Source organism: Phymastichus coffea, unplaced genomic scaffold (genome assembly GCF_024137745.1).
Source record: "Phymastichus coffea isolate CEN01 unplaced genomic scaffold, Cenicafe_Pcof_1.1 PCOF00003, whole genome shotgun sequence".
NCBI classification, from domain to species: Eukaryota; Metazoa; Arthropoda; class Insecta; order Hymenoptera; family Eulophidae; genus Phymastichus; species Phymastichus coffea.
Genome location: NW_026706814.1, coordinates 6,958,794 through 6,978,779, shown reverse-complemented (window position 1 = coordinate 6,978,779; position 19,986 = coordinate 6,958,794). Strand labels below are relative to the sequence as shown.

General features: G+C 40.3%; 1 protein-coding gene across 1 annotated transcript in view; it reads right to left on the bottom strand.

Annotated features, from left to right (window-relative positions):
• Positions 1 to 19,986, bottom strand: part of LOC131666139 (5'-AMP-activated protein kinase subunit gamma-2) — a 1,183,314-nt gene that overhangs the window by 776,296 nt on the left and 387,032 nt on the right. The window contains exon 7 of the mRNA XM_058938551.1: positions 8,236 to 8,275. Within this exon, the coding sequence (XP_058794534.1) occupies positions 8,236 to 8,275 (40 nt within the window). The remainder of the gene's footprint in view (positions 1 to 8,235; positions 8,276 to 19,986) is intronic.

The following is a 19,986-nucleotide window of genomic DNA, read 5'->3' as shown; positions in this document are numbered from 1 at the left end:
AATCGTCCACGGGTGGAAAATGAGGTTTGCAGGCAGTAGGGCACAGAGCGTGAATACGTTTCTGTGGAGGTTGGAAGATCTGCGCGTGGGTGCAGGGCTGACTGATGAAGAAGTACTTTATTCCGTTTCAGAGATCATCGAAGGTAACGCGAGGACCTGGTACGATAAAAATAAGTACCAGTGGCTCAGTTATGCCGAATTCGTCGCCGACGCCCGAGAATGGTTCGGCACAAGTACGCAACAGCAACGAAGGCTATTGCAGGAAGCTTAGAACCGATTCCACGGCGAGGACAAATTAGTGCGAGACTACGTGTCTAACCTGGTGACTCTTGTTAATAGACTGGAACCACCAATGCCCTTGGAGAGGTTATTAGACCTACTCCATGCAAACCTCCTTTCAAACATCCAAATTCAGCTGCGTCGGAGCGAGTTGATGTCGATACGCGAGTTTAACAGAAGGGCGACCGAAGTACAAAACACCTTATCTTACGGTCGTCGTCCACGTGTATTTGTGGATCCTAACTCAACGATCTTCCCTCAGCACGTCTACCAGCCGAGCAAAAGAACGGCTGGTAACAAATCCTAAACCGCTGCAGTGGCCAACGAAAGGAAGGCACGTGCGAAGAAGGAGGGAGATCCGCAGCGCGGACAGAGCGTGGAAAACCCTGTCGGGAGGCCTACCGAGCAAGTGCCGGTATCGGCTACGTAAACTTCCACTTCTGATAAGAAGATGGAGAAGCGTCTAGAGGGCATTGAGCGGATTTTACGCAAATTGGCCAAAGAAAGGTAAGACAGTCTTCTAGAACAGCGTAAAAGCTGATGGTGTAGGGGAACGAAAAATTCTCTTTTTCCCAGGTCTCCTGGCGAACGGCGAGAAGGAAAGAGGCGGAAGTACGATTTCACCAAGAATCTCCAGTGTTCTGCTTGTGGTAAACTGGGCTTTAGTCGTAAATTCTGCCCAGACTGCAACAAAGGAAACGGAAAGGAGAGCGAAGAGAAGAGGTCATCTTCGCGCTTCCAGTAGATTCAACCTCGCGCCGCGAGTCATCGAAGGGGAAAGAACAAGTGGTCGGCGACCCAGAGATCCAAACAGGTCCTGGTAAGGCATGAAGGGAGCCCAGGACCTAGCGGTACATCGGAGCAGAAGGCGATCGAACCCTATGCCAGCCCTCGGCAGAATAGGAGAGTGGTCATCCTGGAAAAACCAGGTGGTGACATACAAGTTGTGGAGGAGGGGGAAGACTCGATTGATGTGAGAATCGAGCAACCCGAAGACCTGAAAGGCTCGGGCCTCTCCATACAAAAAGCTCCCCTGCCGAAGTAATCCACGAGTGGAAAGAAGCCCATCGTCGTAGCAGCAGCGGAAGGATAGAAGCCGCTGAAAAGCACGACGAATTGAGGAAAAGATGCGACTCGTGGATATGACCCAGAGGATAAAACCAGGTGGTAGTTGCGGGTAGACATAGATGACTTTAAAATTAGAGCACTCTGTGATACCGGCGCCTCATCCACGGTCATGACTCAATTAGGGCTGAGATTAGCATCGGAGATAGGACTGGGATTGAATGTGACGAGGGCGGGTGATGCAAGGCTCACTGATGGGCGCCCATGCCCCATAATTGGTCACGTGATATTCCCCTTTTAGGTGGGGGAATTACAAGGGAAATTAGAGTCGCCATTACGCCACTACTCACGAATGACTACTACGTAGGCGCGAACTTTATAAGAGAGTTCCACGCAATTTTGGATCACGATGAGGATGAATTATGGCTGAAGGACGTCCAGGTAAAATGGAAATGGCTAGAATTGATGGACGGTATTTCTTGCACTGGTAGGACTGTCGGAGACCACGGAAACACAGCTTGAGGAATTGAGGAAAAGATAGGTATATATATAAAGATAGGTATATAAAGATAGGTATATATCAATAGAAGACCTCGTTAGGAGATTGATTCCTGACAGAGGTCAGGCTTTAACCCGTGGGGGTTGAGCACGAAATAGATGTTGGAGGTGCTCGACCCATCAAACAGAAGTACTACCTAGTTTCTGATAGGGTGCGAGAGGAAATGCACGCGCTGGTCAAGGATATGCTGGAAAAAGATGTAAACGAACCAGCGACCAGCGGATGGTCAAGTCCAGTGGTAATGATAAAGAAGGCTGATGGAAAGTGTAGGTTTTGCGTGAATTACCAAAAGGTAAACGCAATTACCAAACCTAATTCCTATCCTTTACCATATATAAACGACATCCTAAGACGGATAAGGGATGCAAAGTACATATCCATGCTGGACTTGAGAAGTGCATACCATCAGATTCCCCTAAAGGAACAATCGTGTCCGATATCAGCGTTTACAGTACCTGGATTGTGGCACTTTTAATTCAAGAGAATGCCCTTTGGACTTTCGCAGGTGCGAGCTTCCAGAGGTTGATGGACAAGGTGATAGGCTCGGATATGGATCCATTCCCTTTTGCTTACCTCGACGACGTAATTGTGGTATCGTCGTCCTTTAAGGAGCATAAGCGACACCTAGAAATGGTATTAAAGAGAATTCTAGATAAAGCCAAAGCCAAAAGCCACTTCTTCTAGACGAAAGTAAGGTACTTGGGAGTTCTTGTGAACCAGGACGGAGTAAGACCAGATCCCGAGAAGATACGACCGTTACTAGAATATCCAACACTCAAGACTATTAAACTGGTGAAGCGATTCATGGGAATGACCTCGTGGTATAGACATATTATACCCGACTTTACCATAATCGCTGAACCTATAAACCGCCTGACAAAGAAGAATGTACGTTTCTCTCGGGAGGAGAAGCAAGAGCGTGCTTTCACGAGGTTGCAGGAGGCGATGGCTTCCGCTCCAATATCCCAATCGCACGATCCTAGCGGTCAGTTTGTACTACAAACTGATACCAGTCACAGTGGGATTGGGGCAGTCCTCATGCAGGATGTCGATGGAGAGGAGCGTGTGATAGAATATGCAAGCCGATTACTCAACAGCGCTGAGAGGAATTATACGGTCTCCGAGAAAGAGTGCTTGGCAGTGGTATGGGCTATTAGAAAGTTCCGGCCGTACATTGAAGGGCATCACTTGAGAGTCATCACTGATCATAGTTGCCTGAAATTGCTCCACAGTATGAGAAATCTCACGGGAAGACTGCCACGGCGGGCGCTAGCATTACAAGGCAATGTCTTCGATATTGAGTATCGAAGGAGGGATCTCAATGTGGTGCCCGACGCATTGTCTAGGGCCTACGAGGATGAGGAGATTGAACTGAGTATCATAAATAGTCGGCCGGAGACCACTGACGCCTGGTATTTGCAACAATACCAGGAAGTATGCCTAGACCCCGACTCACACCCCAGTTGGATATATCACTATCAGCCTGATGAGGACGGTGAAGGGTCCATCGACAAGATGAAGCGTGAAAGCTTGCGGTGCCTAGGGAGAAAAGACACCAAGTGCTCCAGGAGGTCCATGATGCTCCTACAGCAGGACATCAAGGACGAGAGCGTATGTTCTCCAGAGCTAGGGGCTTGTACTACTGGCCCAAGATGTACGATCAGGTCAGGAAGTACGTAAAGAGTTGCTCGGTATGTCAACAGTGCAAGGTGGAACAAAGGGCACCTTGCGGGCTGATGGGTCGTAGATAAGTGTCACGACCCTGTCAGGTGATGGCCGGTGATATCACCGATCCATTTCCCAAAAGCTCTCGAGGTTTTGAGTACGTCTTAGTCTTTGTAGACTTATTTACTCGCTGGGTAGAGTGCGTTGCGATACGCAAAGCCAATGGGAGGACAATCGCAAGGGAATTACACGAGAGGATTGTCACTAGGTTTGACGTACCAGAGGTATTCTTGTCGGATAATGGAACCGAAATCAAGAATAAGGAAGTCGATTCATACCTCCTGATGAACGGTATCCAGAGCGCCTTGACTTTCGTGTATCATCCTCAAGCGAATCCCACAGAGCGAGTAAACAGGACGCTCAAAACCATGATTACGTCTTACGTGAGCCGTGATCATAAGAGCTGGGATAAACACCTGCCAGAGTTCAACTTCGCGTTGAACTCGGCAACTCATAGCGCCACTGGATATAATCCTGCGATGCTCATCTTTGGGCGTCAGCCATTACCTCTTTTGACGTTCAGAAGATCCCAAGATCAGCAGGCCCTTGAGTGTTCGGAGGGTCAAGCAGTAGTAGATTGTGCTGAACATATGGAGATGCTCCCTAATTCATGGGAGCGGGCCAACTCCAAGTCAAAGGAGGAAGATGCGCGTCAGACGGCTTATTATGATGAAAAGCGACGGCAACCCGAGTTTAAGTTCGGAGATTGGGTATGGAAGAGAAACAAGATTCTCTCCTCGGCTGCCCAAGACATTTCAGCCAAATTGGCGCCGAAATACGCCGGTCCATACTTGATTGAAGAAATTTGTGGTTTCAACACGTACAGACTTGGTAATCAGTTGGAGATCCTGCTCGAACTCTTCCATGCCAAAGACCTTAAAGCATATTACGGTCCGGGAGAGGAAAAGGGAAGCGAGGAAACGACCATCATCGGTCCTCGTGAGCCGCATGAAGAGCCGTTGGAAGAGAGCGAATCCGCGAAAGCGTGCGATGATCCGGACGGGGATTTATCGAGGGAGCGGATCGAATTAGCAGCCCCCACGATCTTAGGTAACGATTCCACCGAGGCGTCGGATTTTCTGGTATCTGCCCTGACCAAAAGAGGTCGAAGTCGACCTCGAAAGGTCACAGAGACGGTCACCGGTCAAACAAGAGGCGAAAACTCTCCCTTAAAGGAATCTAGAGGAAGACATAGGTCTTGAAAGACCGTGCCCGTCGTGCAAAGGACAAGGAAAGGTAAGTCCTGACTTACGTCGTGAAAGGAAAGGTAATCGACGAGGGCCTGGGCGTTCTCGCAATGAATAACGAGGGAAGACATAACTTGGTGGGATGCGGCATTTAATAGGGTTTTTCTTCGCGCAGGGAGTTTCATCCGAGATTTGTTGTTTTGGATGTTACAGTTGGACCAGAGAATCATCGTGGAGTAGAGACCTTCGAGGTGGTCACGCAGATGTTGTTGAATCTGCAGCTGGGCCCTGATGTGACGCAGTAATAGAAGATCTGCGGAGCTTCGCCAGGGTTCAGTTGGAGGGGGCCACCCAAAGGAAGCGCCACAATACATCGGTGGCGGACGTTCTTCGGGACGCATCGTGGGTCGCCCAGAAGAAGGCTTCCTGGGACACTTGTACCCAGATGGAGGACCAGGAGGATCAAACGTCCCAAGTCCACCGTGGACCAGGGGATGCAGACCCTCAAGTCTGGTGTACCCCAGACGTCGGACAGTGCGAGCCAGTGCCCAGAACCCAGGAAAACCTGTGGGGCATCGCACTGGATCTGCAACCACCCGCATATCCCGGAGCAGCCAACTCTCCTCCTCGACTTCAGACACGTACGTCTGGGGATCAACGAGGTGGAGAGTGCCTGGCGGTCCACAACGGACCTCCAGTCTCAGGTGCACGAGTACCTGAGAGGCTTCGTGAACCGCTAAGGCACAGAAGAACTGCTCGGGGAGTGGGCAAAGGTGACTCAACGCCAAAGGGCCTACGGAGAGGCCCTGCTGCGGGTAGATAATGGACAGGAGTTCCCCGCAGCGCCGGCTAGGGTAGGGTATTTTATTCAAAGGTAAGAATGAAATTTTGTCATTCTGGGAATTAATATGTTAAAAAGGCTGTTTGTAGGGCTAGGTGGGTTAGTCTGCTTGTGGTTTCGTAGGGGTGATTTTTAGGGGTTAGATAGGTAAAAGCGTAGATAGTTAGGTTGGTTAGTTGGTTTATGATCTGAAATTCAATTATTTTACGAAAATGAATAATTAAATTTGCTGTTACCAGGGCTAAGTAGGTTAGTTTCCTTGTGGTTTAATAAAGGTGGTTTTCGCCTCTAAAATGAGTTAGAGCCGATACAAAAAAACTTGTGTCTAATATTTTCTAATGTTCTACCATGTTTTATTGAAATTGGTGAGTGATAGTTGGGTAGAATTACTTGTCAGAAAATGTTTTATATTTGTATTGTAAGTAAAATTAAAATGTCTTTCCAATTTTCACAACGTTTAGAATGATACTTGAAAAACTTATGAATCACGGCTAATTGCGCAATTGTTTTAGAACTTCTCAATGTAATACTTTATTGATTGTTTGTCTTCGAAAAGTATATTCGTAGTGCACAACTTCGTTATAATACAAAAAATAAGCATTTATTTGATATTGTTCCGAATTTATGTGCTTTTTCGGTCTTGGCGACTCAAATTGCTCTCACTATGAAAATTGTTGTTTAATTTCCGGATTATAACCATAAACACATGATTCATCACTAGTAATGATTTTTTGAATATATTTGTATCGTAAGATATCATTTTCAAGTTGTCCTAAGCCATTTCAAAGCGAAGCTTTTTCTGTTCTTCTGTGAGCAATTTTGAAATGAATTTTGCACAGGTACTAGTCTTGAAAAGAGCTTTCAAATGCACTGTCGTTCGTCTATGCACATTAATTTTGAAGAAACATATCAAACTTCAAAGTTTGAACAATTCTGATCGAAGGAGGGTAAAAGTAATTAAGCGGCAGTGTACGTGCGTGAAGTGAAAGGAAGGTACAGCATGTGACTGCAGTTAGTACCGCTATGACAGTGTAATCGGTTATGGTGTAGTACAACCAGTTTTTGAAGTAGAAAGAGTAGTGCATCGACAGAAAAGAACAACGAACGGAGGAAAAAAAACACACGCGTTTGGAGGAATGCTAGACCACCCGAAAAAAGAGCAGAGAAGCAAAGAGTTTGTTACTTAAGATCATCTTTGCTCTATCCTTCTTCCCCCACCTGTTATAGTCGTCTACCTAAATATACTCTTGTGCCTCCCCAGATTGATAATTATTGTTTGAAGCGTCAATATCCGTTTCAAAATGTCCATTCGGTAGCTCGTGATACTTACACACACGCGTACACCACACCTCACAATATTCTGTAACATAATAATTAATATGGGATAAATTTTTATACCAGAACTCTAACAAAAATTGTAATTTTACGAACCATGAATTTATTATTTTATTAACCCTTTAGGTTTTCAATTAAATTAATTTCGTGTTCATGAATAATCAACCATAGTTAAATATAGAGTGGAACGCTATGTTTACGTTTACTTTAATTTATGTAGCCGAACAATTATGTAGCAGAAAAACATAACGAGTTAAAGGATTCACTCATAAGCTAAAAGCAATCCTTAGTGCATACCTAATGGCAAGATGTTACATCGTGTAATTCTTATGACTATCAAACTTTGGCTTTTATGCGTATGATATATATTATATTGTAATGAACAGACATTTATTTAGGCAAATGCATCTATGTAAGCACGAAACTGCAATAGAGAATAATAAGCGAGCAAGAAGGAGAAGCTAGCTGAGGAATTCGATAGTCACACAGTTTGAATAGGTAGAACAAGCTAAGAGCGGCTTGTGACTCGTGATAAAGAGCAATCAGTATCACTTCAATCAGCAGCCCTTTAGTTAGATACATGTTTTTTTCTCACCTAACCTGTAGAGACAGTGCATTCGAAAGAATATCACTGGAGAATTTGATTAGCCGACACAATTAGCGAGTCGAGCGACTCAGCAAACGAAAGGTGGTCTTTATCTAACGAGAATCTCAGGCCACTATCCAGTTACAAGGCTTTCCAGCGACAATGTTCGGTAAAAAAAAAATGAGCATGTAAATGTGTATCTGTGCTGTGCTACGTCTGCAGAAATATTTTGATCGTGGATAAACCGCCGCGTTTATTTTGATTTTCTCTCTCTCTTTCTCTCTCTTTCTCGCACACTACATGTGCCGTTTCTATTCGATTAATTGATCCGTTTTTCTTGATTTGTAATCTCTTTACTCGAATCTTATTCTCACACGAATCCAAACTCCAGCACTCGATTGAGCGATCAAATCAGCGTTTCGAACAAGAGCGTGAGTTGCAAAAGACATTCTTCTAGTAAAGATATATCTTTGTTGTCGATTAAAGTGGTAGTGAGTCTTGCACAAAGAAAGATCAGTAATCGAAATAAAAATTACATATGCGGATCAATATTAATTTTTTCTTCCTGTTAGAGTATATTACAGATATAATACATCTTCAACATTATTTTCATGATAAACATAGCATCATAACATGATGTGTAAATATATAAACTTACTCTGAGCTGTAATCTGGCTTTGATGTTGAATTACCGATCTCTGAAAAAATAAAAGACAGTAACTTTTATTATTTACGCAACTCGAATACTATATTATCGTTATCATATATATTACGGATATACCCCCTACTCGCTTCGCTTATAATGTTCGCAATTTTTATAAGTGAATTAATCCCTTTAATAAAACCATATTGGTATATTAAACTTAGTTAATTAATTTAAGTTTGCTCTGGACTAATACTATATAATACATATTATTTTTATTTAAAGATTGTTTACTTTAAATTTGAAAAATATGAATATTGAAGAAATCTAATAAAAGTTGTCAATATTAAGTTAAAATGCGTTAAAATCTATGTTTCTTACGAATGACCTCGATCATTTGGAAAGGCATCGAAAGCGAAATCAAAAACCCAATATCGAAAAATTTATTGTTTTATGTTTTGTAAAAAACGTTAAGCTTTTTTTCTTATTTATATTTATGGTGTGTGTGTATGTGTGTGTGTGTGTGTGGGTGTGTGTATAGGCCTATCTAATACTTGTTAAATTTAGAATATTGCGTTGCATGATCAATTGTGTAGTAAACAATAAATTTTGATCTCGAGAAATCTACGATTGTTCTTAATCTCTTTTTAAGTGTTTGTGTGACGTCGGGGTCACTCTCAGGTACGCTTGGAGTAAGCGTAAACTCAGGGTTGCTCTGATTTGGCTATCGTGTAACACATAAGCCGGGACGAGCAATATTGTTGCGTTGAGAAAACTGTATGCTAGCACGGAATGTAATAACCAAATGTTATTACGAACACACCAGACTCATGCTTAATGTGTTCTTAAGGGACTTTAATGAAAATTCACCAGACTCACGCTTAATGAATTTCCAAAAAGAAAGGGCGGATTGCTTGAAGAAAGAAAAGGATAGCCAGTTATAACATTTTACTTACTTTTATTTTATCTAATCACTTATTGTTAAGGCTGCGCTCTCTCTGCTCTTTGGCCTCTTTCTCTCTCTATATATTCTGAATATACTTGTGTGACTTCTTAATTGAATTTTGGCTGACTTTTCTTCTTTGATGCTTCCTCCGGGACTCACTCACTGGTAATCACTTCTTGTTAGGTAATAATCACTTCTTGGTGCCCACTCCACACTCACTACTCTTTCTTTCCAGTCTTGTACAGAGCTTTTTATAAGCCGTGGGTGGTTGGATGGAAATCCCTTTCCTCAGGCCCATGAAGCGATAACGGTCAAATTTTGTATTGGTGGGAAATTTTCTAATCATATCCAGAATTTCTTTATTGGTCTGTGGGCGTGAATTTTCAGAGAGAGAAAGGCCGGCCCTTTTAACTTGGGCCCTTTTCTGGGAGAGAAAAGGGCCCTTTTTAACTTGGGCCCTTTTCTCCAGAGATGGCTCTCGGAGTGCCACTTTTAAGAGCAAGAGTAACGCTATAGTTTATAATTACTTATACATAATCGTACTAAGCTTAATTAATTATAACGATACATAGTGATTATTATAAACATTTAGAAAAATCCAAACCTTTTACGATTTATTATAAAATACATTATTGTTCTATTTATTGGTTATTCGGTGACAAAAAGATGCGCATTATAATAGCTTACAAAATTGATGAAAATCTATTTAATATTACGGATATTTTCTTAAAAATCGGTGGAAAAAAAAAGAAATTGCATTTTTATGGTCCCCTTCCATTATCAGCGTGATAACACTTCACGATGTATACACGATGATCGTAGGCCCCTGTCAACACATGCGTGTGGGACAAAGCAGGATAGATCGTTGATTGTAGCTTGAGTACGCAGGCTCGGGCCACTATCAAAGTTTATATTTCGAATGCGTTTTCATCGTGGGAAATTAGGAAGGTTCCCACTCCTTTCGTCATATTTAATAATTAAATTAATAGAGGAAAAAAAAACTAAGTTACGGCTGGCCGTCACATTTGTATGGGTTTGAAATAAAATAACGATTATCGATGCAATAGGTAAAACAAACATACAAATCTAGAATTCAAAGGAATTTTTATTATACCCCGTGTGACGTCCGTTGACGAGACATTTCTCAGGCGCACTTTTTGGTCTATCCTTTCGGACAATAACCGGGACGTGCGTTGCCACTATCGCGGGAAATTCTCTTTTCGGCGACGGAGGATTGAAGCTTCACTATACTACATGCTTGGTAATATAGTTATGCTTCGCGTTATTTTACCACACTCTTGGCAATAAAATAACGTAACAGGGAGCCTATCTAATATGCACTCGACCACACTGGCAATCGAGTGTAACTATCTAAAGTAAAAAAACCGTACGCGAAACTAGGAAAGAAAAGAATGAGAAAAGAAATGGACCGAAAATTAGAGAAAAATTAAATGAAAGAAATTAGATCGCCGTGGAAAATTCGGGAAGTCTCTGCTAAGCTATAAGCAGAGGAGGTCGCGCGCGCGGATAAAACCGAAAGGTCACGGTTTTCCAAGTTGGCCCCGCGACCTCGCCGACGTTTTATTCGTTTAAGGAGACACGCCCGGTGCGCGGACGAGTAATAGAGTGTGAGGCTGGGTCGCGTCCAGCCGTGTCCCGAAGGATACCCGGCACCGGTGCGTGTGGGTAACCGGCGAGGTGCGCGGGTGCGCGCGCGAGGAATTGGACGTACTGTAGCATCGAACAATGAAGAGGCGGCAGAAACAACCACAGCAATTCTCAAGTGAAACAGCGGATTGAGGCGGCAATATTGAAGAGCAAGCATCAGCGAGACGGTCAGCGGAGAACACATCAGTGACGTCATAGCGCTCCAGCCGTCGGAGAGGCTGAAGGTCGAGGTCGGTGCCGTGTTTTTCTCTTAATTCTCTCTCTTTTGCATGTTTGGGCGTCAGCTTATAGCTGGTAGTATGGCAGATCTGCTATCTACCCGTTGGTAGTCTATCGGCGGAAAGTGTTTGTCAGACATTTATTATAATAATTAGTTTTCACAAGGGAATCGGTAGGCTGAGCAGCCACCGATTCACCTTCGCGTTCGCATTTGTTATTGTGCCGCTCGTTAGTGTATAAGTCCGAGGTCGCCGTATTGTAATCGATTGTTGATAATTAAAAGACTAGTATGTTAATCCGCTGTTGTGTTTATTCGCCGCTGTATCACTTCTCATCCCGATCTCGAATCTGTGCGTTTAACGTAGTTATGCTCGACACGTTATTCAGTCGAGGGAACGTCTTTTGCTTCCCGAATCCCCGAATAAATAATTTGTGCGGACAGTCGCGAGCAACCCAGACGGTACGGCCGGAATTCTCCGTTACAATTTCTATATTTATATTTATATATAAAACTAAAGCTATTCGAGCAATAAAAAAAAACTATTAATCAAAATAGTCCTTGTTATATACTTGAATACTACTTCAAACAGATAAGTCTCACATATTTTTGAGAGATCTGCAAGCAAATGTGCTTCCTTTAATTTAAAAGAACTTAATAAAATTGAGAATAAATTAATTAAAATAAAATAATGGTATTATAGATAGGATATACATGTGCGCTGCAGCTCTCTATTTTCCTGAGATGTTCGTAATCTGGCTATTCCGGATGGCGCGGTTGTAAACTCGCTCTGATTATTATTGTACATTTCCAAACATCCAGAAAGTGCCAGATGCGCGAGACGAAAACTGTCGTTCACGAAGAAAATTTTCTTTTCTTAGCTGTACGCGATTTATAATCCTAATTTACGAGCTAAGTGTGTGGCTTGTTTTTTCCTGGTCTCTTTTTATGTCGAGCCGCCGTTACACCCGTATCAATTAACACTTATAGTTGTTATAACTAAAAGCAGCTAATCGTTTATTTGTCAATAACTGTGAAATCAAAATGATGATTTAGATATTTTTTAAGACTATACTGGAAAAAATATATATTACAAAAATAAAACGTGCCAGAATCTAAAAACCAAGTTGACTTCACGATTCATAAATTTAGTCCACATTTTGTTCCAGGTATTGACTACTAACTTTTCCATCACATTTTCATTCAAGAGTTCCAATTATTCCTTCATGATCTTTGACGACATGTCCACGAATTCCTCGAGCTACGTCGTTTACTGCTATGGGTCGTTCCACAGGAAACATGATACGGTTTGTCAGATCTTGTAAATATTTTTCCGTATATATTCCACTTGTGGCAAGTGCGGGGATATTCTGATATTTCGACGTTAATCCAGACAAAGGTTTGAGAGTGGTAGGTGCTTTCGCCTCTACTGCACTAGGCAAAAATTATACCAATCTTTATTGAAATAAAAAAATGTGGGTAACAAAACGTTGCAATCAACTATTGTTCCATGTGCTTTCAAAATGTGATTTTTGGGAGATAAAAATGTAGTATGATTGTTATGTATTACTTTCAGTTCAGCATAACACTCTTCACTTTGCGAGACTTTCACATCAACAGGTATGCATTTAACTATATGTACTACTTCCCCTGCGTCACGGCCATATATCCAGGTCCTTTCATGAGATTATAAGCAAATTGATCAGGAGATTGCGTGGCAATAGCAAGTGCATTTTTCAAAATATCTCTTTCTTGATTACAACGTTGTACAACATCCCTATACAAATTTGTTATTTGCAACTGAATATAACGCTCCACAAATACAAACTTTGAATTTATATAGGCAAATATATCTAAATTACTAAAGAAATTTTCTTACTGGGAAATAACATATCGTTTTTAACCATATGTATGAACAATTTTGGATGTTCGGCATCACTAATCTTATAACCGCATGAATATCGCTTAGACTTAGTCATTAGTGCAAAAGTAATATCTTGCGTAGTTAAAGAGAACAAAGTTTGTCCAGTTTCACTTGTAACTTCATTGGCTATACCATTATATAACACATTATATCGATTAATATATTCCTTAATTTACATCCGACATAACTACGCAAAATTATTTGGTCGTTATTTAAATCAACAGAAGCGGTATATTCTTATATAGTTATCTTGATCTTGGCTTGGACTAACACGTTACTCCAACTTCCATAAACATCGGAATAACTACCGGAATTACACTTCCCATTTTGATTTACACTACCAACAAGTATTGCTGGTCTAGTCGCAGTTTGATTAATCTTTATGTCGCGAAATATATGTACATTATCGAAATACAAAGTACCGCTTTTATATAAATCGTAACAACTTTGTCGGTTTACATCCATCAAGTATTCGATCGCACCATTTTCTACAACTGCATCGTGTGAGTGCATTCCACAATAATAAATCGTTCTATCTATTTCAATTTTACATTGGATTACGTGTGTGTCTTCAAAGTTAATTAATTGTAACAATTGAATATGTTGTTTCGTTATGTTAATATTGGTGGAAGGCACTTCACACTCTTCTACATCTGATAAGGATACAGTCGTTATATTAAGTGATCTTGCTCCACAGTCGTATCCTATGATGGCCGCCTGGAATAGACATTGTAAGGGATAGCAGTAAGAAAAAGAATGAATGCATCATATTGTCCGTAATCAGAAAAGTATTTTATTATATGTTCCTTCTTTTTATTATTCACGTTTGATTAATATGCGAAACCCGAAGTCTATTCGCGTGCACAGCTTTACTACCCTTTTTCATTTCTATTTTGATATTATTTCTCGGTAATATGGGTATAATTTTAAAAGGACCGGAATAATGATCACAAAATTTCCCGGGCTTGGGCCCAGATTTTAAAAATACGTAATCACCTACCTTAAAATTAACTGGATTAATATGTTAATCGTAATATTTCTTTCATTTGAATTTGGAAACGACTAAGTTCTCGTATGCTAATTTTTGAAATCCTGTGAGTCGCGTTACTAAATCAGTTATATATCCCTTATAAGTCGGTACCATATCTAATTCACGCAAGGGGTTACTAGATGGCAATCGGGCTAATCGACCGAAAACAACTTTGAATGGGGTATGTTTAGTGCTTTCTTGAACGGAGGTGTTATAATTTAACATGGCTAAGTCGAGCCATTCGTCCCAATTATTGTCTATTTCTGTATATTGCTTTAAGTACTCAGCAAGAGCATGATGTGATCTCTCTGAAGAACCATTAGACTGCGGTCGAAAGGCGGTGGTCCTCAATTTCTATATCTCGAAACGTGTAGCAATTCTGGTCATCAATGAACTCAAGAAGTTCTTTCCTTGGTATGTAAGTACGGCTTTGGGACAACCGAAGACGCAAATGAATTTCTTAATAAAAGCGTCAGCTATAGTGGATGATAGTGTATCTGTTAACGGGACAGCTAAACAAAACTTGCTCAACCGAGCTTGTAGAGTTGAGACGTACTCGTACCCTTTGGAGGTTTTCTTGAGTGGGCCAGCAATATCCATAGCTATCTTATCAAATGCAGTTGCAGAGGTATCGGTAATTATCATTGGTTGCTTCGTTTGTAGGGGAGTGAGTTTCTTTAGCTGACACGCTAGACACTGCTGTATTCACCGTTGAACATCATCTTTCAAATTTTTCCAGTAATACAAGGGTCGTTTGAAAAGTCCGTGCAAAGTCAGAGAGATGGCGCTACTAGTGCGTATCAAGGTTATTTTCAGTTAGTGGCATATCTTGGAAGAGCACACACCAAGTTTCAGTCAAATCGGCCAATTACTTTGAGTTTTACATTTGCTTCAATCAAAGAAATCGAGTGGTTGTAAAAAAATGGACGAAAAAGAATTTCGTGTACTGATTAAACATTACTTTTTCAAAGGCAAAACGCCTCAGGAGATTAAACAGAAGCTTGATAAACAATATGGTGATTGTGCATCTTCGATTAGAATGGTTTATAAGTGGTTTCAAAATTTTCGGAGTGGTCATATGAGCACAAAAGACGCTGAACGTTCTGGACACCCTGTTGAGGTTACCACTTCAGAAATCATTGATAAAATCCATGATATGGTGATGGCTGACAGAAGAGTGAAGGTGCGTGAGATTGCTAGTACTATAGGCATCTTGAGCGAATGGATACATAATATTTTGCACCAACATTTGGATATGAAAAAGCTATCCGCTAGATGGGTGCCGCGATTGCTCACGATTGACCAAAAAAGAGATCGTGTGAAGTGTTGCAAGAATGGTTTGCAGCTGTTCCAGCAAAATCCGCAAGACTTTAAACGTCGTTTCATCACTGTAGGTAAAATATGGATACATCACTACACTTCTGAGACTAAAGAATAGTCTAAACAATGGGTTACCAAGGGGGAATCTGCTCCGAAAAAGGCGAAGGCAATTCCTTCGGCCGGGAAGGTTATGGTGACTGTCGTTTGGGATTCGCAAGGAATAATTTTGATCGACTATCTGGAAAACGATAAAACCATTACAGGCGAATATTATTCATTGTTATTGGATCGTTTGAAAACCGAGTTGCTAGAGAAACGTCCACGATTGGCCCACAAAAAAGTCCTCTTCCACCACGACAATGCGCCAGCTCACGCCTCAGCAGTTGTGACCGCAAAACTGATGGAGATAGGGTTCCAACACGTTTCACATCCCCCCTATTCTCCAGACTTGGCTCCGGCGGACTACTATTTGTTCCCTAATATGAAAAAATGGCTGGCGGGGAAAAGATTTTATTCAAACGAGGAGATGATTGCAGAAACGAATGCCTATTTTACAGACTTGGACAAATCCTATTATTTGGAAGGGATTAACAAACTAGAGCAGCGTTGGATGAAGTGTGTAAAGCCTAAAAGGAGACTATATTGAAAAATAAAAAAGATTTATTAAAAAAAATCAAGCAGCATTTATTTTTGCACGGACTTTTCAAACGACCTTCGTAGTTTTGTCTAATCCGGTGAAAAGTTTTGGAAACGCCGCGATGTCCTCCAATAGGGGATTTATAAAGCTCATAAAATATTGTATCACGTTGCTCCAAAGGTACATATCTTAAAGTATCCTTACAAGTTATTACTTTAATACTAGAATTCTTAAATACTATATTAATTATATGATTTATTTCTATCCACTCTAAATTTTCTATACATTTGCTTTTATAAACAAACTTCGGCCTGATTTAAATTAATTAATAAGTTTCTTAGGATTAATAAAGTCGAATAAATTTGATCATATTTAACGTTACCATAGCTAACATTAGACTTTAACATAGCTTATCGATTCGGAGGTTTCACCTCGAATGCAAAGTCTAAATTGAGAATACTTCTTATTTTTCTTTTCTCTCGTAACTTCTCCTAAACTAACTATTTGCATACTGATTATCTTATAATTGTCTATAAGCTTGCAAGCACCTTCATCGCAAGGTTCACCTATAGTACTTATAAAATAAGCTACATTTTTTTTGTGTATGGAGAGATTCTTTAATTTCTACAATATTTTCGCTAATCTTATCAAAATTACTTGATTCATCGGAATCACTAATTTCGGAATCATTCTCGAGCTTATTATCCTCAAAAATAGGGGATTTTTGATGAATAGGTATCTCGGGTGCTGCTTTTGTTTTTCCTTGTACTTTGTCTTCATCTTCATCAAGATCACCTTTTTCATAATCAGATAATTCTTTTCGAGTTCTCTTTGGGTATCTTCTGGGAGTGATTACACTTTCATCGTTATGAAACGATTCTTTTGTCACAGGATCAAGATTAGAAGTTAACTTCAAGGCTTGATTCGAAAGGACTTTTTTAGGTATACCACGTGATCTCTTGATTTCGTCATTTCGGGGCGGTGGTTCAGGTTGGAGATTTGGTTTATCGAAAGATTCTAATTGTTCATTTCTCGATGAGGAATCTGCTATTGCAATAGCGGTTCCTGGCCGATAAATGATTTGGTAATCGTATTCAAATAATTAAAATCTCTATTTAAGTATCCTTGTGTTAAGATTGGCGGTTTTAAATCAAACTAAGGACTGATGGTCGGTAATCATAATTATTGGTCTACCGTAAACATAAGACTTGAAAGCATTAACACTTTGTACCATTGCTAAGGCTTCCTTTTCATAGACTTCATAATTCAATTCTGGCCCGCGCAAAATCCGTGAAAAGTATAAGATGGGTCGATCAATGCCAATTGGTCCTTGCGAGAGGATCCCTGCATTGGCAAAACCGGAAGCATCAGTCCTGATATAATATCCTCTAGACAAATCCGGGAATTGTAGAAGAGGAGTAACTCTTTTAGTTCGTAAAATGCCGTTTCAGCCTTTTCGTTCCATTCAAATGGAATATCTTTACTTAAAAGTTTCGTGAGAGGTTTAGATACGGGGGCGGGGTCAATAAGTCTTTACAAAAAGAAGGAAAAAAGTTTTGCGTATGTAATTTTTTTTTATTTTTCAACATAATCTCCTTGAAGGTCGATACATTTTATTAAACGGCCTTCCAGTTTTTTAAGCCATCAAAAAAATATGATGTCTGAAAATCCTCAAAATAGGCATTTGTTTCGGCGATAAATTTTTCATTCGACGTAAATCGTTGTCTGACAAGCTATTTTTTGAGGTTAGGACATAAGAAAAAGTCACAAGGAGCCAAATCAGGCGAATATAGTGGATGGTCAATTAATTCGAACTTTAAATCGTTAATTTTTGCCATGGAAACTGCACAGGTGTGAACTCGAACATTGTCTTGAAGAAAGAGGCATTTTTTTTGTTCAAGTGAGAACGTTTTTCTCTGATTTTTTCTTTCAGCTAACCTAATAATGACGCATAATATTGTCCAGTGATCGTCTGGCCCTTTTTCCAAGTAGTTGATGTAGATGATTCCATAAGCATCTCCAAAAACCGTGGCCATAAACTTGCCAGCTGACTTTACTGTCTTTGCCTTCTTTGGGGCTGGTTCTCCTGCGGTAATCCATTGTTTGGACTGTTCATTGGTTTCAGGAGTGTAATGGTGTACTCATGTTTCATCTACAGTTACGAGTTGACGCCAAGTCTTCCGGATTACGACGTATGCATGCCAAAAGAGCTTCAGAGGTGACAACGCGGGTTCGTTTGTTTTGAGCAAACGCAGCACCCCTCTTGTTGATATTTTTTTCATCCCCAATTTTTCATGCAAAATTGAAATGATTGTACCCTTTGATACCCCTGTGGCCTCAACTAATTCTCGCAATTTTAATCTTCTATCACTTAACATTATATCATGGATTTTGTTGACCATTTCGGGTGTACTCATTTCTACGGGGCGTCCTGAACGAGGTTCATCTTTTGATGTTGTATGGCCGCGTATAAATTCATTTACCCAGTTATAAACAGTCTTAAACACAGGGCAGACTTGCCATGAACGGCGTTCAACTGAACTGTGATTTCTTTTGGTGTAAGGCCTTTCAAATGAAAATGTTTTATCACCGCTCGAAACTCTGTTTTTTCCATTTTTCAAATAAACCAATAACTTTTTGTTTAACCAACGCTCACAAAAAAATGACTTAATGAATCGAGCTGAAACTTTGTACGATATCTAGTTAGTAGTATTGCTTGCCAAAAACATCATAATTTAAGCGTGACGAGCGCCATCTCTTGGATTTGGTAAAGACTTATTGACCCCCCATCGTATTTTGGCGAAGTCTTTGATGAATCGTCTATAATATCCAGCTAAACTTAGAAATTGGCGAATATTTTTAATGTTTCTTGGCTTGGGAAATTCCTTAACGGCTATGACTTTCTTTGGGTCAATTTCTAGACCCTCTGCACTAATGACATATCCTAAATATGTAACCTTACGTCTAAGAAACTTACATTTAGTAACCTGTAATTTTAATCCTGCTTTTCTTAATCTATTTGCTAATAATCGAAATTTACGATCATGTTCATCAATAGTGTTAGCATAAATCACGATATCATCCAAGGATACAAATAGCTCTAGTCCTTGTAGGCCGCGAAGCAGCGTATCCATTAGACGTTGAAAAGTTGCGGGTGCATTCTTCAATCCAAACGGCATACAAACAAATTCATAATGGCCGAACGGAGTACTAAAAGCAATCTTATATGCATGCTTAGGATGCATTCGAATTTGAAAAAACCCATGGCTAAGTCTAAAATCGTATACCATTTAGCACCACCAACTTGATAAAAAATATTACAGATATTTGGTATTGGATAAGAATCAGCGATTGTTTTCTCGTTGAGTTCTCTCATATCAAGTACCATCCTGCCATTTCCATCAGTGGCTATTGGCACTATGCAAATAGGTGTGTCGTAAGATGAATTTGACTCATGAATTATTCCGGCTTTCAACAACTTATTAACATGATAATTTAGTTTATCTTTCATAGAATGTGGAAATTGATATTGTTTACAATTAATTGGTATTTCATCTACAGTATTAATTTCGTGCATAACTAAATCAGTGCCAGGCAAATCGTCACCGGGTTGGTAAAATACATCTCTGAACTTATTTACTAATTCACAACGTATTCTTTCTCCTCTTTGTTCATATGATCTAAATCCAAATGTTCTTCTATTTTGTTGTTCGACCCCTTACTTTCGTCTTCAAAAAATAAATCCGCAATATGGAAGTCATCCAAATCGTCTGTTTGTTGAATGTCCAGATCTTCATACACTTCGCTATAGTTAAAACATGTTATAGTTAAAACATGTTTAACGGCCATACTATAGGGCGGATCGAGCGGCACTAGTTTTTGAAGAAGTCTATCAAATTCATCATTAGTCATTTTATCATTCTTTATAGTTTTTACTTCATATTCATCGAGTATCATAGGTACTACAAAATTTCTTGCTTTGAATGTTTTGTGATTAAAATCAAGTACAGCATTTGAGTCTTCA